The sequence below is a fragment of the Orcinus orca genome, chromosome 1, assembly GCF_937001465.1.
Source record: "Orcinus orca chromosome 1, mOrcOrc1.1, whole genome shotgun sequence".
NCBI lineage: Eukaryota > Metazoa > Chordata > Mammalia > Artiodactyla > Delphinidae > Orcinus > Orcinus orca.
In genome coordinates this window covers 203212343-203239247 of record NC_064559.1, presented here as the reverse complement: position 1 = coordinate 203239247, position 26905 = coordinate 203212343, and the positions used below count along the sequence as shown (strand labels likewise).

At 41.1% G+C, this 26905-nt stretch overlaps 2 protein-coding genes across 13 annotated transcripts in view; one reads left to right on the top strand and one right to left on the bottom strand.

The window, feature by feature from the left end:
• The window catches only part of LOC117202358 (basic proline-rich protein-like), a 447146-nt gene that overhangs the window by 194638 nt on the left and 225603 nt on the right, over positions 1 to 26905 (bottom strand). The gene's annotated exons all lie outside the window — the stretch shown is intronic.
• The window catches only part of VPS13D (vacuolar protein sorting 13 homolog D), a 245260-nt gene that overhangs the window by 73064 nt on the left and 145291 nt on the right, over positions 1 to 26905 (top strand). For 9 of the 12 annotated variants that reach the window (XM_049695910.1, XM_033432973.2, XM_033432980.2 and 6 more), the window contains 14 exons: positions 230 to 495; positions 1656 to 1789; positions 4037 to 4192; positions 5373 to 5583; positions 6132 to 6206; positions 8769 to 8975; positions 10413 to 10502; positions 13049 to 13189; positions 15578 to 15700; positions 18075 to 18149; positions 21961 to 22066; positions 23109 to 23261; positions 25088 to 25223; positions 26330 to 26377. In XM_049695910.1, coding sequence (XP_049551867.1) covers positions 230 to 495; positions 1656 to 1789; positions 4037 to 4192; positions 5373 to 5583; positions 6132 to 6206; positions 8769 to 8975; positions 10413 to 10502; positions 13049 to 13189; positions 15578 to 15700; positions 18075 to 18149; positions 21961 to 22066; positions 23109 to 23261; positions 25088 to 25223; positions 26330 to 26377 — 1921 coding nt within the window. The remainder of the gene's footprint in view (positions 1 to 229; positions 496 to 1655; positions 1790 to 4036; positions 4193 to 5372; positions 5584 to 6131; positions 6207 to 8768; positions 8976 to 10412; positions 10503 to 13048; positions 13190 to 15577; positions 15701 to 18074; positions 18150 to 21960; positions 22067 to 23108; positions 23262 to 25087; positions 25224 to 26329; positions 26378 to 26905) is intronic. The other 3 variants (XM_049695913.1, XM_033432975.2, XM_049695917.1) reach the window with 3 other exon arrangements.

The window sequence follows — 26905 nt, the reverse complement described above, 5'->3', positions numbered from 1 at the left end:
CTCTATTGCTTTCTTATAGCGTATTCCTTTTTGTTGAAGAATCTGACTGACTTCTGAAAACATACACTGAATATTTTATTAAACCCGGATTCAGAGTTTATTGATACTCAAAGTTCAGTTTAGAAAATGCTGGAGTACCACCTGCCCCAATTGAGTCACATATTTGCAAGTTAATGAAATATCATATTTCTCTTTTCCTATTTTATTTTTATGATCTTCCTTCTTACAGGTCTACAAAGGATTCCTCCTGTTTCACAGTAGTTCTCAACAATCTCCGTGTGTTTCTCATATTTGACTGGCTACTGTTAGTGCACGATTTTCTCCACACCCCCAGTGATATTAAGAAGCAAACTAAAGTTACTCCTTCACGCCACCGTAACTCTAGCAGTGAATCTGCTGTAATTCCCAAAACCGTGAAAAGTGGAGTAGTTACCAAGCGGTCTTCCCTTCCTGTGTCTACTGAAAAGCACCTGGAGGTCAAGGTCAATGTAACAGGTAAGTATATGTAGTTGTGAGTCACTGATTCTTAGTTTGGATATTAGGCTCCATATGTGTCTTACAGGATGACTTGTCTGTTGCTTCTGCATTTTGACACGAGCACTCTTACACATTTGCGTCCTTTGCAGACCAACAGGTGTCAAAGTTTCTGACCTCCGTTTTCAGGTGGGATTGCCTGGCCCACACTGAGCTGACCCACACTGGGCTTCAGGATCTAGTCCCTCTCCTCTGCTGCCCTAATGCATATGCCTGGCCTGAATACCCACCTGGGCGGTGGTCTTTTTTCCCAATGTTAAATCTGGCTTCAATTTTCTGTTTGATCTCTAGGGCCTCAGCAGTTGTACCTTACAGAGTTTAAGCAAAGGTGGTATGTGAACATCTCAGTGTAGAAGATAAATAAGTGAGGGGATTGTTACTTTCTTTACAAAAAGAATATTTTCCTTTACAAGCAGATTTACTACAGTTTTTGTTAACTAGTAGACTCTTACAGTACATCTGTACATAAGATGTACTGTACTAAGATATACTATTTATTGTTCTGTCTGTGATATACCCTATCTACTGCTCAGTGGTTTGGAAGAAGCTGGAGAGCACACTGCACTTGAAGTGGATTTAGTTTCAAAAGTTCAATTTATACATGTTTTTTGATGAAAACGAAAAGTAAATTTGCCATGTACAGATGAATAGAAAACTGTCTGTATCTACTAATTAAAAAAAGTCTACGTTAAATTAGTCCACATTCTTTGTAAACAACTTAAACAGCTACATAGATGACCTAGTGCTTTATGCTGCCTAACCAACATTAGTATCTGAATCCACTTCCTGGGATTTTTAAAACAAGTCGTCATTTGGCGAGGGAGCTTCTGAATGTCTGTTCTGCCTCCCAGGAGACCTAGCTTAAAACTATATGCTAAAGAGAGAAACTGCATCCCAGTCTTTTCTGCCTGTGCAGTGCTCTGTCAGCTCAGCTGTGGCTGGCCAGATACAGAGAACTTGTTCGGGGTGGGAGTGAAGCGAGTGTCGGCAGGCGTCCTGCAGAACGCACCTTTCTGGCTGATGTGTTAGCCCCCGCCCAGTAAACGTGCTGCCTGGTTTGCGACAGCCTGCTGCTTTCCACTTCACAGCTTTGGCTTAGTTGACAATGCCGTCCTTTCCAGGCACGGAGTTTGTGGTCGTTGAAGATGTGTCCTGCTTCGATACCAACGCCATCATTCTCAAAGGCACCACAGTGCTCACCTATAAGCCCCGGTTTGTCGATCGGCCCTTTTCAGGAAGTTTGTTTGGCATTGAGGTAAGAAGTCTGTGTGTTGATTGAAACACTAAATGTTTGACTCAAGAGAAAAGCATCTGGAGGAGAATTTTACCTCCTAAACTTTCATTCAGGGAAATAATGAATGGGATTGGAGGGCCCTTGTCCTCGTCTCTTCATTTTCTCCTCAAATCTACCAGGTTATTCTAATGTGTGAATTCAGTCGCCCAGTGTCAGGCTGTGAATGTGTGGAGGGACTTTTACCTCTTTCTCTCTCGCCCTCCCTTCCTCAGAAAGTTCGAGGAAACTCTTCTAGTCCCCATTACCCCGCCGGGCTCCTTGTCGTGTCCTCTAGTTCTGCAGGTCTAGGCCCTGGCGAACTGTGAAGGTGAGGAAGGGGTCCTTGTTGCTCCTGTATCCCCTTCCCCCCACGTTCAGTGCTTGTCCCTCCAAAGACCTAGGGCTTTATGGTCATGGAAACTTGTCTATAAAAGTGTTAAGGACTTTTTGTGTTATCCTTCTGGGAATATCTGATGTATAAAAGGGCACGTCTAGAGAGTCAGGCCTGACCTAAAGGACTGAGTCTCTAATAGAGGTGCTTGTGGTTCTGATCTGATCTCATGAAGGGGCTGATTTGCACTGGGATGGCTTTTGTAGCCAGAAAATTACATTATACAATGTCCAGCAGAAACTGCTCTGCCTCTTTTTAAGCCAGGATGTGTGGAGACAGAAGGAGAAACGAGGTAGATTATTATCTCTGTCAAATGTTCTTAAGTCACTGATCTCAACTAACATACCTCTTGTTAGAATATTAGAATATTTGGTTAGGGATACTCATCATTTCCTTCCCATTTATGATTAAGCTTTTTCATACCCAGTTCTTTCCAGTGGTATTTCAGACGTTGAACGAACAAAAATTATTTTCACTGTCAGCAGCATATGGAACTTCTTTTTTTTTTTTTTCTGGTCAGAAATAGCTGAATAAAACCTGTAGAGATTTTATTTCTCTACCACTTGTTTGTCTCATGTAAAGAAACCTCAGTGTGAGAGGAGAGGGACTTGCATGCTGGTGTGATGTGATGTGAGTTGGTCATGAAATTGCGATTCATCTGCTTTCCAAGCCACCACAATACCAGCTTTGAATGGAAAAGTTTAGTGATTAATTAATGAACTGTCAGGTACAGTTGGGTTTTGTGTAGCAGAAGCCCCTGAAGGAAAAAGGAAAATGAAACTTTCCTGCTCCAAACCCTTAGAAAAACTACATGGCAAAATATTTGAGATTCCTGGAAATTCCTTTCAATCTTGTTCTTCAGGCAGCACAATTGGATCTGAATTTTAAGACCTCCCTGATACGTCATTGGGGGAGAACTTATAAAGAAAGCAAAATGAGTTAATCTCGAATACAGCAGGGGACCTTGGTGGCGCATGTTTTTCAGTAGCACTAGAAAATGCCAAAAAGCGGGGAGGGAGCAAGGGAGACCAAAGCAATGCTTTCTTCTGTCTTCTTGAGCATGCAACATAATTTGGTCCTAGGATGGGAGTCCTCCCTCCCTTTTCTCCCCCCATAAATATGTTTTTTTTTTTAAATTATAGAACATTTCAAACATACACAAAGTAAACAATAATATAATGAACCCCTGTGTACCTTTCACCTAGGTTCAAAAATTAAATTTATTTTCAGTTGTGAAAGTAACAACTATATTACATAAAATTAGGGAAGGGGAGGGGAAAAAATCACCTATCCCACCTTACATAATCTCTCTTGACATTTTGATGTGTTTCTTTCCTTATAGTTATGGCGTAATATTATTTTGATTGGGCTGCTTTTTCACATAACCTATATTGTAACTGTCTTCTTATGTTTCATATGGTCTTTTAAACCGTTCCTTTTAAATGGCCACAAAATATTCCGAGAAGATGTGATAAAACTTTGGTTGCTCTTAATTTTTTGATTAACTGTTAAATAATGGTTCAGTGAATTTTTCTATGTTTTGCATTATTTCCTTGGGCTAGTTCCTAGCAAGAAGTAGGATTACTGGATCAAAGGGTGTGATTTTTTAAGCCTCTTGTTACATATTGCTAAACTGCCTTTCCCACAGGCGAACCACTGCGCTCCTGGCAGTGGGTGAGAGCCTCAGCCTCCCTCTTCACAATGTTCATTTCAGTGGTTGCTCTGGGCTTTTGATATTATAGGGCTGAGTGCTTCTGAGACGGTCTCGTTTTCTCCTGATGGTTAGACTCTTCCTGAATCAGACATTAATTCCTGCCATATTGCATTTCACTCTCTAGGTGTTTTCATGCCGACTAGGAAATGAACAAGACACAGCTCTTTCAATTGTTGATCCAGTACAAATTCAAGTGGAGCTGGTGGGGAATTCTTCTTATCAGAATAGTTCAGGATTGATGGATGCATTCAATAGTGAAGACTTCCCACCTGTCTTAGAGGTAATGATGACAAATCTGTGTAACACACTGAGACACTCTCAAACACTTTTCCTTTGCTTGAACTGCTTACTTAACTCTGCCAAACTCAACAACATTTTCGTTACTTCAGCAAATACAAAATAAATATGACAGTGCCTCTGCCCTAGAAGATCTTTCAGTCTTGTGGAGGATAAAAGACCATTTAATTGTCTGGTGTGATCTTGAAGTTCTATAAAACTTTACAGAAAGCAGAGTTAGGAATATTGACTGTGAGTGAAGCTAAAAGTGAGTCTGATCAGAGGGGTAGGATGTAAATAGGCCGAGAAGGAGAGCATTCCAAATTAGGAAGCAGCAGAGTCAGGGGCAGAAATGGCCCAGCAGACCTGAGACCGAGGGAGGTCTCACTAGAAGAAAGAAGTCTATAGGGCAGTGAGGAGGAGAGGGGAGGAGAAGCAGAGCAGGTGAAGCCAGGCAGGGACGGCTTAAGACTGATGTTATATTTCTTCGGTAGAGGGGGAATCATTAAGTAGTAATCCATCTGAACCGTAGGAGGATTGAAAGAGAGAGAAAAGCCATTCTGATTTTCGGGCTTCAAAAATAATGAAAAATAAGTAATAAATAAAGCACTATACCCAGACTTCAAACAGACATCCCATTTTAAAGTGGTCTTGTGTTGGTGTCTGTACTGCTTTTACCGGTGGTAGCTGAGTTGCTGTTGTCTGAGGAGGACCAGATTTTCAGAAATATTAATGTGGAACATGACTCATTTAAAGTTCTGTTTGAATAAAGGAGAGATAAATTTTGTTGGGTGGTCAGAGATTTTAAAAAATTAAATAGATCAAAGCAAAATGGATTAACAGAGTGTTGCTAATAGGTGATCCTGTCTCCACCAGAGCCATTCTCCGATTCTCTGCTTTGATGATTAATGTGCTTGTATGAAAATCATTCTACTGAAGTATTAAGTGCTCTAGTAATTTTCCTTGCTTAGTATTTTGTATTTGGTACAGTTTTGTGGCATTTGACCTCACAGCTGGGACATTTTACCTCATGGCTATTAATGCTTAATTTCGAGCTCTCCCCTGTCTTCACAATGAGAAATGTCTGTTGGATTTCTAGAACTGAATTAGAGTGATACCTGTAAGAGGTGTGGACACAAAAGCAAGTGCAACTTTAAAAACTGCCACCTTTTAAATTTTGTTAGATTCAGTTACAGGCCCTGGATATCAGACTCTCCTATAATGATGTTCAGCTGTTTCTTGCCATTGCAAAATCCATCCCAGAGCAAGCTAATGCTGCAGTACCAGACACAGTGGCCTTGGACGCCAACTCCTTCAGCACTTACCTTCCTGGTGCATCTCGAAGGGGAGAGGAAATCAGAGAAGGGACAAGACACACCTTAGACCCTGTCTTGGGTAAGTATTAACCATAAAACCCACTCAGTCTTCCCAAAACTCCTCTTCTTTTTAACTTTTCAGGTTTTCTTTTGCACAGTTAAATTGTTCAGGGTAGAATTGTGTCATTAAGTATAATTGTAGGTCATAAGTATGACTGTCTAATTTTTTTTAATTTAAAAATGAACAGCCCAAACCAACTAACTGTTCTAGCCTACAGTATTTTTCCTTTTACAGTTTCTTCCAGAGATATGGATAATGCTAAGGTTTAGTTTTAAACTTCAAGTTTTCCTCCCAAATTATATGGATAATAATACTAAGTTTCAGTTGTAAGCATTTAAAAGACAGCCAATATAGGGAAAAGACTTAAAAATTTCAGGGTACAGTTGATAAATTCTAATTAGGAGCTGCTTTTGCCTATAGCAGTGCAGTGTTTGAGTCCTCAGTTTCTGAATTTCTTTTCTTGTTTTTTTTGGTTCTTTTTTGCTTCAATTAGTCTGTGGGTTAATTTACATTAAATTACTTACAAAAATATATATACCATTTCCTCCCCCCCCCCCCCCCCCCAGAGTTACAACTGGCTAGACTGCAGGAGCTGGGGTTTGGCATGGATGACTGCCGCAAAGCTCTCTTGGTGTGTCAAGGTAATTTGAATAAGGCTTTCCTTTATCAGCTGTTTATCTTGATAATGTTTATCTTTCCATGAGCTGGAGTGTGTTTTGGAGACCCTCCATGATTTTCTGTGGGCTGAAGATAACTTGGGCCAGTAATAATGAGACACAGGATTTTATAGTGGACATGGCTGTGGGCTCTGGAGCTGACTGCCTGACTTCAGGTCCTTACTCGCCACCTGCTGGCTACTTGTTCGTGACTTGGGCAAGTTTCATGTCTCTGTACCCGTGCTTCCTTATCTGTAGAGTGAGGATAAGAGGACATCCCTCAGAGGTTTGAAATAAAGAAGTCACTCTATGCAAAGGACGTGAGAAGGTACCTGACACACAGCATGTGCTCTGTAGATGTTAGCACTGTTGCTAGTGGGAGTGGTAATGGCAGTGACGCTGGTAGGCATGGCCATTTATTGAGTTCCTCTGGGCCTAGTCCTGCTTCTTGTTGAATCCTCATACCCTTGGAGGCAGGCATCATTACCCTCACTCCAGTTGGAGAAACCAGCTCAGATAGGGTACATAAACTTGTCTCAGGCCGCCTGTTAATGCGGGGTGGGATGGGTTTAAAGCCAGGTGTGCCCGTGTTCTTTCCACTGCATCACACTACCTCTCCACCTCCCTCTTTGTTCCCCTTTCTCTTCAAATCAGAGATACAGCAAGAGCTGTATTTTTTCCCAGTCTTGATACTTGCATGTATATTCTCTCTTTTTATTTCTCTATGTACTGTATACAGGCAGACCTTGGAGATATTGGGGGTTCAGTTCCAGACCACCGCAATAAAGAAAATATTGCAATAGAGCGAGTCATACAAATTTTTTGGCTTCCCGGTGCATATAAAAGTTACGTTTACACTATACTGTAGTCTGTTGAGCGTGCAGTAGCGTTATGTCTTAAAAATGTACATATCTTAATTAAGTAATGCTGTTGGAAAATGGTGCCGGTATACCTGCTCGACACAGGGTTGCCACAAATCTTCAATCTGTAAAAAGCACAGTATTAGCAAAGTGCAATAAAACGAGGTATGCCCGTGTATCCAACATACGTGTGTGTGTGTGTGTATACACACACACGTAATATTATACATGTTGGTAGATCGTATTGCAAATAACAGTTTTATAGAATTATAATTACAATTTTATTAAAATATATGCTTAATAGCAGCGTCTTCCCATGTCATTAACATTATTTGTAAACATTGATTTTTTTACATTGATCAGAGGATACAGTATGATTTAACCATTCTTAAGTTGTTTTTCATTCTTTCATTATCATACACAATTCTGTAATAAATATTTTTGTGTATGAACTTTTGTCTACATCTTTTTAACTGTTTCTTTGGTAGTGAGACTTCATATTGTAAAAACTGGATCAGAGAATATAGATATATTTTTCAGGCTCTTTGCTTGAATTGACAAATCTTTTTTGAAAAGGATTGTACCAGGTTAAACTTTGACCACTTAACATGGTTTCATCACAATTGTTTGCATTACCTGTCTCTTTCCTCTGGAGAAAATGAAGGTAGACCTAGTTAGCTTGTGTTCCTTAGTTTTGTTTTTACCTAGTCATCATTGCTTCTTGGTTTAATTAACTTCATACCCCTTAATGTTTACATTTCTTACTTTTACTCTTTCTTTAACAATTCAAACACGTTAGAAAAATTTCTAAGAGCCTTTTGGATTTCAATTTTTATTTCTTTAGTAACTAAGGTTTATTTCCATCAATAATGAAGATGATAATACCAACTAATGTTTATAGAGCCTTTGTTATATGCCAGGCTCTGATCTGAGAACCTCCCACGTACTCATTTGTTTCCTCCTCATGTCCGTCCTGTAAGCGGGTGCTGTCGGGCATAGAGAGATCAAGTAACTTGTCCAAGATCCAACAGCTGGTAAGTGCCAAGATCAGAAGCCAGGCCATCTTGCTCCAAAGCCCATGCCCTTAACCACTTACCACCGTTACATGCACTGGCCTCTGGTAATTTATAAGTGTGGGGTTGCATTGCTTTTCTTTTTTCTGTTCTGTTCTTTTTTAGCTTTAGCAATCTGGTTGTGTTCAGGGGGTGTTATTTAATAGTTTTATATTACACACATGGTTGAGAAGACAAAGTATGTACAACGTAAGACATTTGAGAACACTTAACAAAGCAGCACATCAGGATATGCAAGACTACATAGGGAAGATTAAGTATTATAGTACCGAGTGGCACCTGGAATGTTGGATCCTCTCCTTTCCTCTTTTCTCGTCTCCTTCAACAGATGTCACAGTAGAGGAAGGATGGCTTCCTGGAGACATTTTGAGCCAGGTCATGAAAGGTGCGGTAAACTTGAGTGGAGGTGTGCAGCAAAGAGGGCCTTGTTCTGTTTGCTAAAGAGCAGGATTCCTGTTATTGTGCTGTTTTTTCTTTGTTATGTCTGTCTGGCATTAAGGTTCTCTTGGGCCGTCCAGTAGGTCCCTATCAAATGTATTTCTCTGTTTCCTCTCTGATTTGCTTGAGTAGCTGTGGGAACGGATTGAACTGATCACCTTTTAATTTCTTTGCAGGTCAACTGAAAAAGGCAGCAAGTTGGTTGTTCAAGAATGCTGAACCCCTGACGTCTGTTTCCCTGGCCTCTAACAGCCGAGAGGGCCAGGTGGCTGCACCGGCACGGTTGATCTCGGGCGTGGAGATGAAAGCTGAGAGCGTGTGCATCTGCTTTATCGACGACTGCATGGACTGTGACGTCCCTCTCGCTGAACTCACCTTCTCCCGTGAGTGCTCGCCCGACCCTCGGGTTCATCGAGAAGATGTGCAGTGAACCACCGTCTTTTCTTCACGTTGTTCGTGCTCTCCCGTACTTAATAGAATGGGAGAAATTTAGATGATGGTTTTACATATGTTTTCCATTATTTGTATTTTAAAGAAACGTGTATTTATTTGCCATATGTGGCCTTCAGACCATGGCTTGGGAATAATAGAAATTGTCATTGATGAAATTTGTTCTATTAACAGCTCTAGTTAAATAATTCCTGATCTCTCCATTTTGTTTATCTTTTCGTGTATCTAAAGGTTGTAGGGAGTACTGTTATTAAAGGAGTTTAAAAGATAAGCTTAGAAAGTAATGTTTCCAAGCTGTATGTCTTTTGAAAATTAAAAAACACAGAGGCTCACCAGAGTCTCCTCCGTAGGCCGGGTAGGAGGTGAAACCCTATTCACCTGAGAGCCGTCCTTCAGCAGAGTGGAGACCAGGGCAGGAGGGCTTTATCCTCAATCGCATCTTTGCAAGCTGTGTCAGATGAGGCTTCTGAGGAGAGTAAAGGAGAATCTTACCGATGTGTTTACTTTTAATTTTCTTTTGTTTTGATCTTGCTAGCCTCTTTTCCCTTCAAGGAAAAGTTGGTTCTGGGGATTTAATTTGACCTTTTACACATTGTAGAGATTTTCTTTTTCCCTGTGCTTCTAGCCACCACAAGGCCCACTTGATTGAAACTAACAACTGGAATTTTGACTGTTTCCATGAGTATCTTTTCTGCAGAAAATAATTATTTCTTATTTTTCTACGGTAATCTTGAAATTTTGAGCTAATATTTATGAAGGCATGACTGTTCTCATTACTCTACCTTCTTTTCAGATATTCAGGTAGAAATGTTTTTTAATGTTCCCACAGGCTTGAGATACACCTGGATGCTGGCGCTGGTATTGGTGGGGGGGGGCAAATGAGGCATTTACCTCATTCACAACATTTAAAGGGGTACCACAAAACTCAGTAATTAAGATAAATGATATTTTAATGGAGTATTTTTAAAAATCAGAATTTATTAAAAAAACCATGATGAACAAAATATCAAATTTTGATACATCTGTGTGTTCTCCTATAAGATCATCAGTGATAGCTGTAACATCTCTTTGTTTTATTTTTATTAAGGTAACATCAGTTTATAACATTATATAAGTTTCTCGTGTACAGTATTATATTTCCATTTCTGTATACATTACCGTGTGCTCACTACCAAAAATTTAGTTCCTGTCCATCACCATACAGTTGATCACCCCTGCTCTCGCCCCTGTCCCTTCTCCTCTGGTAACCACTACTGTTCTCTGTATCTATGTGTTTGTTTTTCTAACATCTCTTTTATATGATTTGTCAGCAAAAGAAAGTTTTGGTTGTTCCCGCCCTGCCACTGCAATAAGATTTGCTTTCATTGCAGGTCTGAATTTTCTGCAGCATGTAAGAACTAGCCCTGAAGGCTATGCCCACTTCACCCTTTCTGGAGATTATTATAACCGTGCTCTGTCAGGTCAGTATAATTATCATGGGATTTAAAAAATACACTTCGACATTTGCCTGGGCCTATTTCTACATAAATTCTACATGAGGCAAAGGGGTGGGATAGGACAGGGAAAGGTGAAAAATAAGTGACTGCACAAGCACGAAAGATACAGATTTTTCATATTTCTAAGAATATATTTGATAAGTCACAACTGAATTCTTTAAAAAGAAGTTTTGGTAGTTAATTCCTTTCCATCCTGGAGTTTGGCTTATTTCAGAACATGAAATTGCTCAATTGTGAAGGATCATTCGTCTGGCCCTGATAGTAGCTAAATTTCAAGGGAGATTTAAGCCCATAAGCATTTTAAACTTCAGGCCTCCTCACTCCCTATTGGACTTGTTTGTCTCATTAGAAGAGTACTGAGTCAGTGACAATGTATAACCTGCCGTACCTACTCCCTAGAGTAGGACACAGTTGATCAGGGCAAGCTGTTCTTCCAGAGACATAAACTTGGATATACTACAAGGCATTTTCAGGTTTCTTTCCTTCCATTGGAAAGACCAAGGTAAGGGCCTATACAGATGGACATTCAGGAACCATCCTGTATCAGGGCTGAATAGTTTGAGCTGCAACGTTCTTTGCTTAAGAGAGTTCTTCGTAGGTGTGGGTGGAGTAAACCAAGTTGTGTCGAAGAGGGGTTGCTCCCTTGATGTCATTGGAAAGTTAAGCTTCCAGTGTGTTGTGCTGCTGCTGATTGTTCTAGAGTACGTGTCACATTCGATTTTATATGTTAGTTAACATTCTCCCCTCTCTGATCTGGATTCACTTAAAGGCAACACTCTTATTTCCTAATTGTTCAAAATGTTTAACTTTAGAATAATGGCCCAAGCCTTGCTAGTTAAGAGAAAGTTTTACAGGGCATATGGTAGCTATTTTTTTGAGAATCATTTATTTTCCCAGAGCAAATATTGCTTACTTTTAAAGTTGCATGAACACATTCAGGTCACTAGTGCTAAATGGTGTGAGGAGATGAATGTACCGACATTATGCTACATGTTAGATTGGATTTGTATTGGTAAATCACCTCATCTATGGCCGATGGAGTGTATTTAGAAAACTGTTAAAAATTAACTGGCCTTGAAAAGTTGTCTTTAAAACTACAGTGAGATACCATTTTTCTCACCCAGTGGACTGGCAAAAAGGAAGTGTGACACTACTAAGTATAGTGAAGATATGAGCCCTAGAACTCTTACTTCCTGCTGTCAGAATTGTAAATTGGGACAACCACTTTGGAAAACAGTTTGACATGACTTAGAAGCATACTCAGCAATCCTTCAATATACTTCTTCTAGACCTGTACCCTAGAGAATCTCCTGTCTATGAGTACTAGGAAACAAGTACAAGACTGCTTCCAGAGTGGTCTTCCTAATAGCAGCAGAACTGGAATCAAGTGAAATGTCTCCTAGCAGTAGAATAGATAAATAAACTGTGGTATATTCATAAGTGGATTACAGTTCAGAGGTGAAGATAATGTACCAGAGCTACATGGCATCAGTGTGAGTGAATCTCAAAGAATGCTATTGAGCAAAAATAGAAACTTGCAAAAGAATACACACAGGGACTTCCCTGGTGGTCCAGTGGTTAAGAATCCCCCTTCCAATGCAGGGGATGCGGGTTCGATCCCTAGTCGGGGAACTAAGATCCCACATGCTGTGGGGCAACGCAACAAAGATCCCGCGTGCTGCAACTAGGACCCGACGCAGCCAAATAAATAAATAAATAAATGGGAAAAAAAAAAGAAAAAAGGATACACACTGTTGGATTCTGTTTATGTGAAGATCCCTAACAGGACAAACTATGTATTCTTAAGAAATGTATACATAGGTGGTAAAAGTATAAAGAGCAAGGAAATGATTAAAAATTCAAGCTAATGGTTACTTGGAGTCGGGTAGAAGAGGTTTGGTGGGGAGTGGTACTCAGGGGCTTCAGAGGCACATATAATTTTCTGTTAAGCTGAATAGTGAGTACGTGAGTGTTTGCAGTAATCTTATTCTTTAAACCACACATATATGTTATTTATATATAACTTTTGTACATATGACACATTTTAAAATAAAAATTTGGAAAAATTTAAGTTAATGAATTTCAAGTATACCTATTTATTCAGCCAATGGGTTCTTGATGTAAGCAGGGTAATCAAATTTAGTAGTTACTTCAGCCGCTGACACTATTTTTCCAACCTGAGTCTGAGACACTTTTTTCTACTTGAATATGTCAAAAACAGGTCCTGCCTGCTCTTAAATAGAAGAGGGCACATACCCCCTGCCTTCCTTCCTCCCACCTCTGGGAGACCATGGTTGGGGTGCATGTATGCTCTTGTACTCATGTCCTTGAGACAGCACAGACATTTGTAAGGTGACCTGCAGCTAAAGATGGTGTTTCCATTGTGAAATCAAGTTGGAAATAGAAAGCTATTAGCTATAGTATGTCCTTGCTGAGCATTTGGGAATGGTGTTCCCCTGTAAACTCTTGATATCTGCTGAGCAGATGTCTTATTTCCTGTGTTCTTTTAGGCTGGGAGCCATTTATTGAGCCCTGGCCGTGCTCTGTATCCTGGCAACAACAGGCAGCTAGTCGTCTCCATCCTCCTCGGCTGAAGCTGGAAGTCAAGGCCAAACACCGTTTGGATATCAATATCACCTCTGTACTAATTGGTGAGTGGAAAGCTGTCTTTAGAACATTGTTACCTTTCTGTGCGTAAGTCCCTTGTCTGGAAGACTGTTATTCCTGGTTTAGCAAATACTTGGGCCCATACCAGACAGTTTACTTATCATGGCTGCTTTCCTGGTAAACCCTAACCTGGCCTCATAATGCTTCTCAACCCATAGCTCTGGAGGTGGCATCCCATATTAATCCTCTCAGAGATCAAGCAAGAGCTTAGACTACATGGGAAACATTCATGTCCATGACAAACTTTCTCCCCATGCTGCTTGGTCCCTGGGACTTATTAAATGTCCTAGAAGTGAGTTTAGATTCGTTTCTCTCAGACTATTCACAGAATAATTCTTAAAAGGTATAATTTTGATTGTCTGTAGCAGGGTAGGTTGCTTGTGCTGTTTCCCATCAAGTAGCATGTTGACCTAACTCTGAAAATCACTGAGTTAAAGGGTTGCCAAGCTAATGGTGTGTGTTCTGAAAGTTTCTTTGACAACACTGAAATGTACATTCCTGGATTCGATGTAGTGTGTCAGAATCTTGTCTCTATACTTGCCTTTATATCAAAAGAAGAGTAACATCATCATACAGTCAGGTAGTGCCTACTTACACTATGAAAACTGCACTCGACTCTTTGAGTTACTGATCTACAGGATCTGATTTTTTGTAACACGGTAGTTACCTCTGAGTGATAGATAACACATACTACAGTTGTGCCTCAGTATCCAAAGGGATTGGTTCCAGTACCACACCCCATACCCCTCACCCACCCCCCACCCAAATCTGTGGATGCTCAAGTCCCTTGTAATAAAATGGCCTAGTACAATGAATGCAGTTGGCCCTCCGTATCCGCTGAAAACCCCACAGATAGGGAGAGCATACTACATTGAAAATCTATGAGCTTTCTTCAGTGTATGTGTTGGGTTGAGGCTCATAGAATATTCATTGGCTTATTCCATGGCCGACTAGGATGGAGAGAATGTATAGTGAAATGGGACTGTAAGTTTATTGATCCCCAGATTTTAAAACCACTGTTATTTCATTAATTCCACCAACGTAATAGTAAATTGATCTCATGATTCTTCCATATTATTTTGGTCCCCATGTTATTTCTTATATAATCTGTTCATCTGGAAGTTTAGATAAAGTTTGGGACTCTTCTTTGAAAAGCTATAGTAAACGAGAGCTAACCTCACAAGAGTTCTATTGATATTTCTGATGAGTATCTAATTAAAAATATCTTCCAAAAAGCATTCTTGTCAGTGGTAAAACTGTTCTTTTTTTAACCTTTAATTCCTTATTCCTAAAACTGTGCTGAAACCCAGAAACATTGCTGTGACCTCTTAGTGTTTAAATAAATATCATTTCTGTAGCTGAATATTGGAGCTGAAAAACAGAAACTAATCATTCTTGTTTTAAAAAGTGTAGTACTCTATAAATGACCCAATTTCATTCCTTTTTATGGCTGAGTGGGAAGGAAATCCCAAAAAAGAGGAGATGTGTGTATATGTATAGCTGATTCACTTTCCTGTACAGAAGAAACTAACACAACATTGTAAAGCAACTATACTCCAATAAAAATTAATTTAAAAAATAAATAAAAAGTGTAGTGCTTTAATTAGTATAAAAGGTCTTTATCCAAGTGTGGTGTGTAATTATTTTGCTCTTCCCGTTACGATTCTCCTCTCAAAAAAGTAAAACCACTCCTGGACAGTTGTCAGCTGGATTTCAGCCTCCTGAGTTTGGTGGTTTTTTAAATAGCCTCCTACTGGTCTTTCTGTCTCCAAACCCTGCCCCTTAGCATGGCATGTAATGCTCTTCACAAAGCAAGTTGTTCTCTTTTCTAGACTTCTTTGCTATGTCTCTATACCCCAGTATGTTGTACCAAGTCACACCAGAGTATTCAGTGTTCCCTAAATGTGCCATGTACTTTCATGTCTTGAAGTCTGCATATGCTGTTCTCTCTGTCTGGAATGTCCCTGTATCCCTAATCCTATTGGTAACCCTACCTATTCTTCAAGACCCCGAACAAAGGTTCTTACCTCTCTGAAGATTGCCATGTGCTTTGGTGTGTATTCTTCCACTTCTGCCAGAGCAGAATAAATCTTCCCCTGTTCTGTGCTCCCATAGCATTTTATTTGTATCTTTGTTTTAGCTCCTTTCACATTGTGATATAGTTTTGTGATGATGACTGTTTTGTTAATGTTAATTTCTTCCGGTGGAGTATGAGGTTCTTCAGGGGACCAGCTTTCTCAGAATCTAGTGTGGTGCCTAGCGTTTAGTCAGACATTCGATAAAAGCTTGTTTTGCTGAATTGAAGTCATCTGACTTGAACACCCAATCCTTTCTACTTCTGTTCTTAATTATCTTTGGGGACTTTTTTCTAGACCAATATATAAGTACCAAGGAATCGTGGATGGCAGATTACTGTAAACAGGACAAGGAAATAGATTCAACCACATCGGAAGACTGGATGGGCTCTTCAGTGGATCCTCCATGCTTTGGACAAAGTAAGATTTTTCTCTACAAATGTTTGACTAAATCACCTTTGACCTACAGAGCCATGTTTAATTGAGAAATTCAAATAGAACCATCATTTTCTATGGAAAAACCTACAGGAAATTCTGTCTTCTGTAGTTCTGTTTTAGTCTTTGGAAGGGACATTTTTTCTGGCACAAAACACTGAACTCTTAATATGAGCTCTAGTTTCACCATTGTGGGAGAGGAAGGACCTGCAGTATGCAATTCCTAAGTTCTGGTCATGTGGCACGTGAACTGGGGCACCTGGAGATGCATCAGGAATGGCCATTGGTCAGTTTGTGTTTTACTCATCAGAACATTTTAATTGATTGGACTTTAAGAACATCTTTTCAGTTTTGTAAATCTAGAGACAGAGAGGTTGGATATATTCTTGAAGAGAGGGAGGGCCGGCTCCCACGTGGAAGCAAGTGTTTAAAGGGGGGCCCTGTATTATAAAGTAGAAGAGAATTGAATACCCAGCCTCTTGAAGAAAGAGGAGTCAGTGTGTTCTCTGTTAACGATGTTTTCTTTCCTTATTTAATGCTTCGCCATGGAGCTCTGATTTCCTCAGAGCTGGGGAGATTGTGATGGCCAACTGCGTGGTCCTTAGTTGTTCCACAAGCCATTGTCATCCAAATTCAACTCAGCCCCAGTTCTTTCAGTGTGGTTTCTTTGGGGAGTTTTGGCTGGACTTCACATAGTTCATGAATACTTAACTGTTCCATCTGGTCTGCAAACGTGTCATGGGAAGATGGATTTTCTTAGTGTACGAAGTATTTGGTTCGTCTCTCCTCAGGGTGTATAAATGGACTTTCTATCTGCCCTGTACTTCTCGGAGGAGGGACAAGGACACGTCAGCTCTGCTTGCTCTCTGTATTCCCAGGCTGTTGCTTCTGAGTCTCAAGGCCATTGCTTAGGAGCCAGGGCTTTTCAGATATCATCAGCTTCAATTCTGGCTCCTCCTCTAACCTTCCCAATTTGTGTGTCAAGAGAATGTAACGTAGTCTACCCAGAAGACTCTGAATAATCTTTGTAATATGTAATGTGTCCTAGAGAATGTGTTTCTAAAAACATTATTCATGCAGAGGGATCTTAAATCCAGACTCAGTGCAAACACTAGGAAGGCCGAATCTTCAGGATTCTGATGAAGGAGTTTTCTTTTGTCCCTCTCCCACTGCTCCCCTCCCTCTTTATTTTAACATCTCCTCTTTTTTTTTATAGTTAATAAGCTACCTTATCTATGTTAAATGCCTGCTAAATTAAATCTGGATTTTTATTTACTTACACATCTTTATGGTTACTTAGGCTTATAAAGGTGTAATGTATCTTTTTTATTAGGCATACACGAACATACCTAAATTTCCAAACCTCTTTACTTATTAAGAATTCTTGGATGGTAGAATAGCAGATGGGATTGTATTCTCTTACTAGGCCTACTAAAATAATTGTTGGGCATTCGTTTTGAAAGTCAGGAGGTTTGAATCTTGTTGAACTGATCACAAACCTTCAGCTCTTATTTAAGAATATTTAGTCACATTCCCCCCAAATTTGTGTATTTTATTCAGGTCAGCTTCAAAATGAGCCCTTGACTTAGAGGTTCTTAATATGAAATTCAGCCTAAGGGAGCTGCTGATTTCTTACTGTTCCTTTAGCAGGGGAAAGAAAATAATGGCCTCATTTTTGACATAATTATTGGCTTTGTTCAGGAAGGGCTGAGATTCTGCAAGTACACCTGGGTGGTATGGCACCTTAATTATTAGTTCATTAGTTTTGTATTCAAGGACATTTTGTGGAAATACCAAAAAAAAAAAAAAAAATTCTAAAAGCTTCCATGTTTAATGTATAATATAAATAATACCATGAGATAACTTCTCAGAAGAGATTGTTGAAACTTGGAACACAGACTGATTCTTTCCCTTGAATTTTTGAGACCCGTGGGGGATTAGCATTCTACTGCTACTGCCTTTTCCAATTGGAATGGAGCGACTCCCACTAAAATCTGTACTGATTGCTCTTGGTAACTTTTCTATGCCATGTGAGAACATACATGCTTTAAATTAAAAATCCTCAAAAGGCTTGTCATTCTGTTCAAGTGACTGTGAGTACATTTTCTTTCCCCGATTGAGAAAAAAAAGGAGCATGCTCTGTTAGCACAGCCTCCACATTAAAAGCCAGCATAAAAACTGTCTTGCTCACCTTGTCAAGTACCTCCGTAGCTCTCAGTAGTCACTAAAGGAATGAGCCTGTAAGTGCATGATGCTTGCTATTTTTGTAATGTTCTCTATTTGTGCTTATGTTCTGGAGATGTCTTCTTTTTCACTATATTGATTCTTATGCTCTAACGTTGTCTCTCCTGTCTACCAGGCCTCCCCCTTGTCTACCTTAGAACTAGGAGTACAGCCAGTCTGACTAACCTAGAGCACCAGATCTATGCTAGAGGTACAGTACAGCCAAGCGAGGGCTTGCTTTATTTTCCTGTTTTAAGAACTGCCTTGTACATCGATTTTCCGTGAATATGGGACCTGAATGGGGGTATACCCAGTTGTGAATACTTTGCTTTAGTAACAGGAGAGATCATTTCCAACTAATGGACAAAGTGGCATCTTATATCAGAAGGAAGTGATGTGCTGATTCTTATTCTGTCTCTTCCATCTGCTTTAACCCTTAGTGGAAATGGAATCAACTTCACAGTGAATGATGCAGAAGCATCCAGTGTCAGTTAGAGGTGATGTCTCACACTGAAAAGCAAATGAATGGAAGAAAACCATCCTCCATCAAGCAGTGCTACCAGTCTTTATTTATAGAATACTCAGTGAATGTTATTCTTATGGTAATGCAAGGGGCTCGTGGAATAGGAGCTATAAAGATCAGGAATAGAGCTAAGAAAAAAAATTTCTGGTAAATAATTGCTTAGACACAAATCTTTTCTTTAGAAATGAATTGAGGTTCTTAGGAGGTAGAAAAGAGAATGTTCTTTGTTTGTATCTCTGATCGTTTAAGGTTCCTTGACTGGTAAGTAAATACGAGAGGAAAACATCATAAACATCAAGGAATTAGAATCCCAAGATGTTCAGTTCTTCATTTGTTTGAAGGAGTGCAGTTTAATTTGAATGATTTATGCTTATGCTTGGCTAACACCACCAGATCCTGGGTCATGGTCTATTTTGTAAAAAGGGCCTTTTGAGCTTCCTCTACTAGGAGTTCAGAACAAGGATATTAATGTGTGGGGGTAGTATTATGGTTTTTTCCTGAAAGTTTTACCAGGATGGGTGTTCGTGGGGAGGGCTCACGAGGCCCAGGATCCATGGATTTATACTTCTCAGCTTTTCTGTATCTGTTATTTCATCTTTCAGGCTAAGCGAAGCATCATTCCTTTTTAGCACGGGGACAGGAGCTCAGAGAAACTAAGTAACTTGCCTCCATTCACATGACTGGCTAGTAGCAGACCTGGGACTTTAATCTATTTCTCATGATTTACAAGCCAGGTCCTTTCTGATAGGCTGAGCTGCTTACATAGCGTAAGAACCCGCACTGTTTATAATGGCCACATTGCCCTGGGGAGCAAATCCGCAGGGGCAGACATTTCCTCAGGTGGAGCCATTTAAGCTGAACTTGGACATGAGGAGCTTGGGGTTCTTTCAGCCTATGAACCAATTAGGTCTGGTCGCTAGAGGAGGTTTTCTGAGGCCACCAGGGAATACTGTTCTCTTTGGTGGACTTGGGGAGTTCTTTTTTTTTTAAAGTTTTTTCTAAAATTATTAATTAATTTATTTTTGACTGTATTGGGTCTTCGTTGTTGTGTGTGGGCTTTTCTCTAGTTGCGGCGAGCAGGGGCTACTCTTCGTTGCAGTGCGCGGGCTTCTCACTGCGGTGGCTTCTCTTGTTGCAGAGCATGGGCTCTAGGCGCAGGGGCTTCAGTAGTTGTGGCATGCGGGCTCAGTAGTTGTGGTTCGCAGACTCAGCAGTCGTGGCACACGGGCTTAGTTGCTCCGTGGCATGTGGGATCTTCCCGGACCAGGGCTCGAACCCACGTCCCCTGCGTTGGCAGGTGGATTCTTAACCACTGCGCCACCAGGGAAGTCCAGACTTGGGGATTTTGTTCTCTGGTGCTGTGTCCAAGGCAAGTACACAGTTGATTTGGACCCTAGTGTGGAAGATGTCAGATCTGTCCTCTGGTGTTGAGTTTGGATTTGTGAGCACTCCGTGTATTTTTATCCTCAGAGAGGCAGGTTGCTGAGGTCTCTGCTGGTATGTGTAATCCACACAAGAAGCTTGGGGACCTTAGCTGTGTGCCTACCCAGGCTACTTAATTCCAAAGCAATACACTCGTGAATATCTTTCTATGGATTCCTAGCACTTTATTCTGTGTTACGATGTGATCAAAGCCGTGTGCCACCTGTTCTTTTTAAATCTAATTTGCAAATGGAAACTTTGAGTCTGGCTCACAGTGGGATATGAAAGCACATCTGGCTTCTTTTCCTCCTGGGCCCTTTATCTCCTGTAATAAAGCAGAGCAGCTCTCGCTTAGGCAGAGGGAAGTGCCTTTCAAGGTGCCACAGTGAGCACTGTTTACCCTGCTGACAGCTCTTAAATTTTTTACTCCCCCTCTGCTCTTGTCCGCAGCCTCACAGCTACTCCTTAATGTTCAACTTGATGAACACTAATTTTTTTTTTTTAAAGCAAACCTTGGAAACTAAGTGAGGCCATTGGGGTGAGAAATGGGCATATTCTAGGCAGAAATTATCTTTATATGTATCTGGGGTGTCTCTAAAAGCTAACCACAAAATTGTGGGAACACGCTGGAGACTACTCATTTACTTAGACACCCCTGAGCTGTTGTTCTTACCAAAACAGAACTCGCCTTAACCTGAAGTGGCTTGTTGTGCAGTGTTCAGAGCACTAACTTCTGAAAACTTGAGAAGCTACAAAGGGAAAACAAAAATGTCATTACTTTTTAAAAGACATGACGCTGACTTATGATATTGCCCTGTGCTGTTCTCGAGAAGTGGGAGAGGCAGGCCCTGGTGCAATTTGCCTTCTTCATTTCACTGGCAGGAAACATGCGGTCCTGGAAGACGAATTGAATTTTGCTATAGTGTTCTCAGTTGGAGATTGCAGTCACCTCTAGATGTCATTTTCTCCACAGCTGCAGACCATTTGGGTCCCGGTGTTTCTCGGGCTGTCTTTGTGCTTTAAAGCCAGACACACAGTAAGACTGGGCCTCGCCCTTTTCTGTTGGTGGGGCATGTGGTGTTGTTGAGCACATCAGCCAGGAGGCTCCCGGCACTGGGTTGCTGCTTCCTTTGTGGCTCCTGCTGCCACTCCCTCTTTCTTTGTGTGGCCAGTAGAGGAAATGCAGACCCTGGAAGGAGCCGGGGGCCTCTGCGGCGGGCGGGTCCCCGGGCAGCCCCCCGGGCAGCCCGGGCACCGGATCGCCTTCCTCAGCCTCCCCTCTGACTGCTTGCAGTGTTTAGAGTCAGGTCACAGTCTCCCTAGAATTTGATTACTTACAGTCTTGTATTGATCAGTGTTTCTTTCCAGTTTCCCTGGTGAGAAGCTGTTTTGTGAAGGAAATCATATTTTGCGCTCCTCTTGTAGTCTCCGTAGTCCCCGCCTGATAGCAGATGGTGGTGTTACCTGTGTAAAAAAAAATGAGCTCAAAATTTTATTTAAATAGCTTTGGGGTAGTATATTTTTGATCTTCAAGGGAGGAAAACCCACAACTATTCATATAAGAGAATAGGAAAGAATGCTTTCATTTTGTTATAATATGCATAATATGACTCAAGTGTAACTCTTATGTAAAAGGAGGCTTCCTTAAAGTACCAGTGTTTTGGACAAAGTGATACAAGTACACATGATCGATCTTGCCGCAATTTAGGTTGTCCATTTAGACTGTATTTCTTGGGAGTAGTGGGGATCCATTTCTCTTTCTTTCCTGATGCCAGCCGTATTAGGTCTCATGCCCTTTTCTGAGATAAGGCCCATAAGAGTTGTGGGAGAATTGTGGGGTGAGAGTCGTGACACATCACAGTCAGTTGTCGGGGGGACCGAGTCATCTCGTAGCAGGCGGCAGAATACATGGAGACATCCCACTTGGCCTGTCAACACACCTGTGGCGGTTCCTTTTTTTCCTCTCCACCTTCAGCTCCTTTGCACAGAGACAATTTTGGGCACTGTCTCCAGGTATGGGGAGGGTGTCTGCTACACGGGCCAGGGCACATGCTGACGGCCTTCTGTTTGCTCACAGCAGAGATGAAGGCCCCAAAACGCCGGCAGCCATTCGTCCCTTTTGCTCTGAGGAATCACACGGGCTGCACTTTGTGGTTTGCCACCCTGACTACCACGCCCACCAGGTAAGGAACACTGAATCTGTCACCTAGAGCCATCTCTGCCACCAAAGGCTCTGTGTACCAGCCCAGCAGAGTAAGGTGGGGCCTCCCTGAGGCTCTTGGGATTGATTGTATTTGAATCAATAGCTTGCTGTCTTGCTGAGGTCTACGTTGGAGGTTCTGGTTCTATGTAGAGTCTGTAGTCAGAGAAGCAGGTCTTGAGTCTGAAGTATCCAAATTGTGATCTTGATCCTGGTATCCATTTGTTTTTAAAGTAAAAGTTGAGCAAATTAAGGATGTGAAACAAAAGTCATTCCACCCTTTCTCCTCGGCCCCCATTCTACTCCCCCTTTTAAAACAAGCTGTATATGGTTATTAAGCCAAATGTTTTGCCCATTTTTCTTCCACAAGGGCTTGAAAACACCTCTCATATCCCCTCCCCCCCACCCGGAATTATCTTCCAAACCTAAAACGCACTGGAGTCCAGATGGAACTGGATGGAGTTAGGAGAACAAATGAGAGTCTACCTAAGCCAAGTGAGAACGTTCTCTTACAACTTTCTGCCTGCTTAGACCTTGGCTCAACTTGCCAAGTGCAGGCTGATCTTTCCAGTTTAGGTAATAAAGTGTATGAAATGAGTAACAGAATCAGCTGATTTGAGACCATATTTCTCCCACCTCCACCAAGTATGAGAATGCTCTAGAGGAGACATCTTTGTTTTTCAAAAACAATTCAGGTCTGTTAAATTCTAGATAGTCACTTAAATACTACTGTTAAAAGTCATGACTAGTTTACATCACCCTCGGTGTACCAGACTCTGCTGCTGGTGGCAGGTGACTATGCAGTGACAGCTTTTAGCTGTTTCTAAAGTTTCGGTCATGAAGTTTTGATCGATCATGAAGATAACTTGAGTTACTGACCTTTTAGGTCCTCTTTTACAGCCAGGTTATGCAGCGTTATGTCTGTGAGTTGTGTTCTGGGAGGGTTTCTGCTTCCAGCCCTGAGCTGTGTGAGAGGGAGGTGGAGAGAAAGGGGGACTAGCTGGTGTTGTCTGATTTCGTTCCAGGGCTGCACTGTCTCACAGCGGGAGTCCAGGGGTGGTTCCAGAAGGGAATGGAACATTTCTTGACGATGCTCACAATGTTAGCGAGTGGCGGGAAGTCCTCACGGGTGAAGAGATTCCCTTTGAATTTGAAGCAAGAGGAAAGCTAAGGCACAGGTAAAGCATGGTTTACTCTTTGCCTCAAAAAAAAGAAAAAAATAATTGTCTCTAGTGTTTTGCCTTTTCACTTTCCTTTGTTAATGACTTTAATGTTTTATTTTTAAAAGGTATTTAGGAAATCAGTGTTTCCTTTTAAAAAATATAATGACCATCTTGGAAATACACTTCTTTCCATTAATCATCCCTTTATTTGACATGTGAGGTGATAACTGGTGTGTTCCATGTAACTAATTCGGTTGAAGCCTAGACAGATCATAACCCTCCGGTTCATTGCATGATGGAGTGGTGACATGGTATTATTAAAAGGTTATCAGAGCATGTTGATTTCAATTTTAAGATACACATATGCCACAACACTTTTAGCAGGCAGATGGTTTCAGGAAGCAGAGCCAATAATGATAAGATACTCTGATTCTAAGGAGGAGAGAATAACTCACGTAGGGAGACTGCTCACTGATGCACTCAAAATCGCCAGCCAGAGGACGAGAATAAATGTGAAAGAACGTTGTGTCTAGTTACTGAGAGATCATAAAATATGTAGTAGAATATTCTTTTATATGCACACATTTTTAAGTGGAAGGGCTGTCCAGTGGATAACGAATAGGTTAAGATTTTAGTGTTTGAGCCTCATTATCTCACATTTCAGAGATTGGCTTCAGCCTTCTGTGGTCACATGCGTTCATGGTGCTTTAATTCTTTGTGTGCAAACCTGCTCCTCAAACACTTCTTCCTTCTGTATAGCTCTGCACCGGCGCACATTACTCCCTAGCAGCACGAGTTCTGAACTTGAGGGCCTCCAGTGATTTTCAGCAAAAAAAATAGTTAAAAAAAAAAATGACTGTGCTGGGCACATGTACCTGGAAGCCACATTAGAATTTCCAGGGATGAGTGGTGAGAGCATTTTTCTGTTCTACAAGGTTCCTGGAGAAGCTAAATTATAGAACTGTTCACTGTATTTCTTAATAAGCACTGCCTCTGTTGTATCAGAAGGGGTTTGGCCTTTTTGTCATTTCTGTTTTAGTTTCTATGTTTTGTAACCCATTTCAAGTCCCACCTGCCTGCTTGAATTCATCGAAATGAATGCCTTCTCTGGTGTTTTCCCCTTTGGCATTCTGTCCCCCACACCCTGCCTCCCTCCCCACTTTCCTTCCTGTCAGCCTCAAATCCACTTCCCTATTTCAGGCTTCTGGCTTGAATTAGGCAAAATCTAAAAATAGAATTAAATGTGCAGTTTCCTCCTGTTCCTCCTGTCCTGCCCACTGCCTTCTACTGCAGTTTCAGCTGCGCACTTCAGTCTGGAAACTCTGCGGGCTCCGTCTCTCGTTACCGTGTCTGTAGTCTTGTAGGACCAAAGCCCAACGACTGAGTGTGGTTCTGAGAGAAGCAGGAGATTCCACAAAAGAACCAAGGAGAAAATGTCATTTTAGGCATTTCCAAGAGTATGGTTGTGTGATTAAACTGCTAGCACAGCATTTCTGCTACCCCACTGAACCACTTGTAGCTGATGTCATTTCATAAAGTTTGAGGTAGGGGTCGGTGGGGGACAGACCTGAGCTAGTTCACAGGATTCACGTGGTTTGTATAAAGGGAGGGCAGATGCCACTCTTGCTCAGGCTTTATAGATCTTGCAGCTTTGTTTTAAGTGTGAGACTCAGTTAAAATATCCTCTTGATTTCCCTTGCATTAGGTAATCACCGAAAGGTTTATTTAGACAACTGGGTTTTTATGTCATTATATAGTAAATCCGATTTCAGGCTCTGCTTCTACTTCTCTTCCCTGGATAGGATTGTGCTTAATGTCTTTTTCTGTGTTCTGCCTGACAGACACACCCATGACCTCCGGATCCATCAACTGCAAGTGAGAGTGAATGGCTGGGAGCAAGTGAGCCCAGTGTCAGTGGACAAAGTCGGGACCTTTTTCCGATACGCTGCGCCAGATAAGAATTCCTCTTCCTCTACGGTGCGCGGCTGTGGAAAGCGTGTTCAGTGGCAGGATTGTGGCCTAGCCACACCCCCTTAAAGCCAGGCCGTCAGACAGGCCTGTAGTAGCCTTGCTCTAGTGACATTTTCTTGTTCTTCATTTTTCCTAGCCCAGGAGGAATACCCAAGATTATTTGGGTCAGTCATAGGCATTGGTAATCACTATGTAGATAAGCCAGCCAATGGTTAGTTTTAGTAGAGAAACAAGATCTAAGATTGGCACGAACACATATTATCCAACCTGTGTAGATGCATTTTATACTCACCCGGGCCAACCGGCAATTTGCGAGTTTGCCAAACATATATTGGCTTTATTTCACATGTTGTTATGCTTCCTTTATACACTGTCTTCTTTACGCTTTTATAATGCTGCTCCTTGATCTTTCTAGCTCCGTGTCTCCAAATTCTTCTCTCCGGCATAAAGATAGATGTCCACTGTTGTTTATTTTCTGATCATGCATCCTCTCACACACCCTTGCCCTGATTTTACCCCAGCCTATAGTTCTAGGGGTTGGAGGGCCAGCCTTGGGGAATGTGGCATCCCTGACTAGAATGTGCAGGCAGAGGCTGACATCCTAGCTGATATGACCACCACGGGTGCTCTTGCCAGATACTCATGGGGTAACTGTGCTCAGTTTTGAGTAGCCAGTGATAAATAGGAAAGCACAGATTTGCAGAGATATTGTAGCCTTCCTCATGCTTGCTGCTTCATGAAATATATTCTTGGAGGACACTGTTCTTTTCATTGTTCTTCTCTTGTGCCCCAAGTTTCTTAGAAAAAGAAACTTCCTTTCAAAGTTACTTTTCTGCCTAAGTTCATGTCAGTAATAAAAGGACTAATTCCCCCCGGAGATACCTTTCTATTTATTGATGCATTCTGGAGAAATTTTGTATATCCTGAATGGTTGTAAAATGAATATTGCTGTTCCCATTTTTTCCAAGATGTTTTCTTTTCATAGTAGAACATACTTTACCTAAGAGTATTTATAAAACCACCTTTTCAAGCAACTTATATTGTCATTGAATTTAACGATGCCTGTTATCTTAGGTCTGTACTGAATCTCTGACTTTTGGAATCTTTCTTAGATTGGTAGCCCAAGCAGTAGGACAAATATTATCCATCCCCAGGTTTATGTGAGTATGATTTTCCTGTGTCACTGTGTTTACACACATAGTTCTTGATGACCACTGGACCTTTTTCCTTTTCTATTAATATTTCCTTCCTTTTACAAGAACTTGCAAGAAAATGTTTTCACCTAACTTAGTATGTGAGACTGAATATTACAGGGAAGGAGAACAAAAGGCAAATGTTTTAGTCCAAGGTCTCCTTTTCTCTCCAAGTTAAATATAAATTAACCTTTGTATGGCTATACATATTTTATAGGTTTTGGCCCAAAGGTCATGAAAATAACTAAGAATGAAAAATAGATTTTTTTCTTCCCTCATCTGATTTTTGAAACATCACCACAGGATGACATTAAAATGCTTTTTTGAGGTTTTTGCTTATAATTTCTTTTCCCTGAGGCTAGTAAGTTTTAAAATGTGAAATTTCAGATAAGCATAGAGGCAACAAGATCAAGATTTAAAACAACTGTTATTGGGCCTTGGCTCTCCTGGGGCTTTACTGGGCTGGGTCACTGGAAGCTTTGGTGATGATTGTAT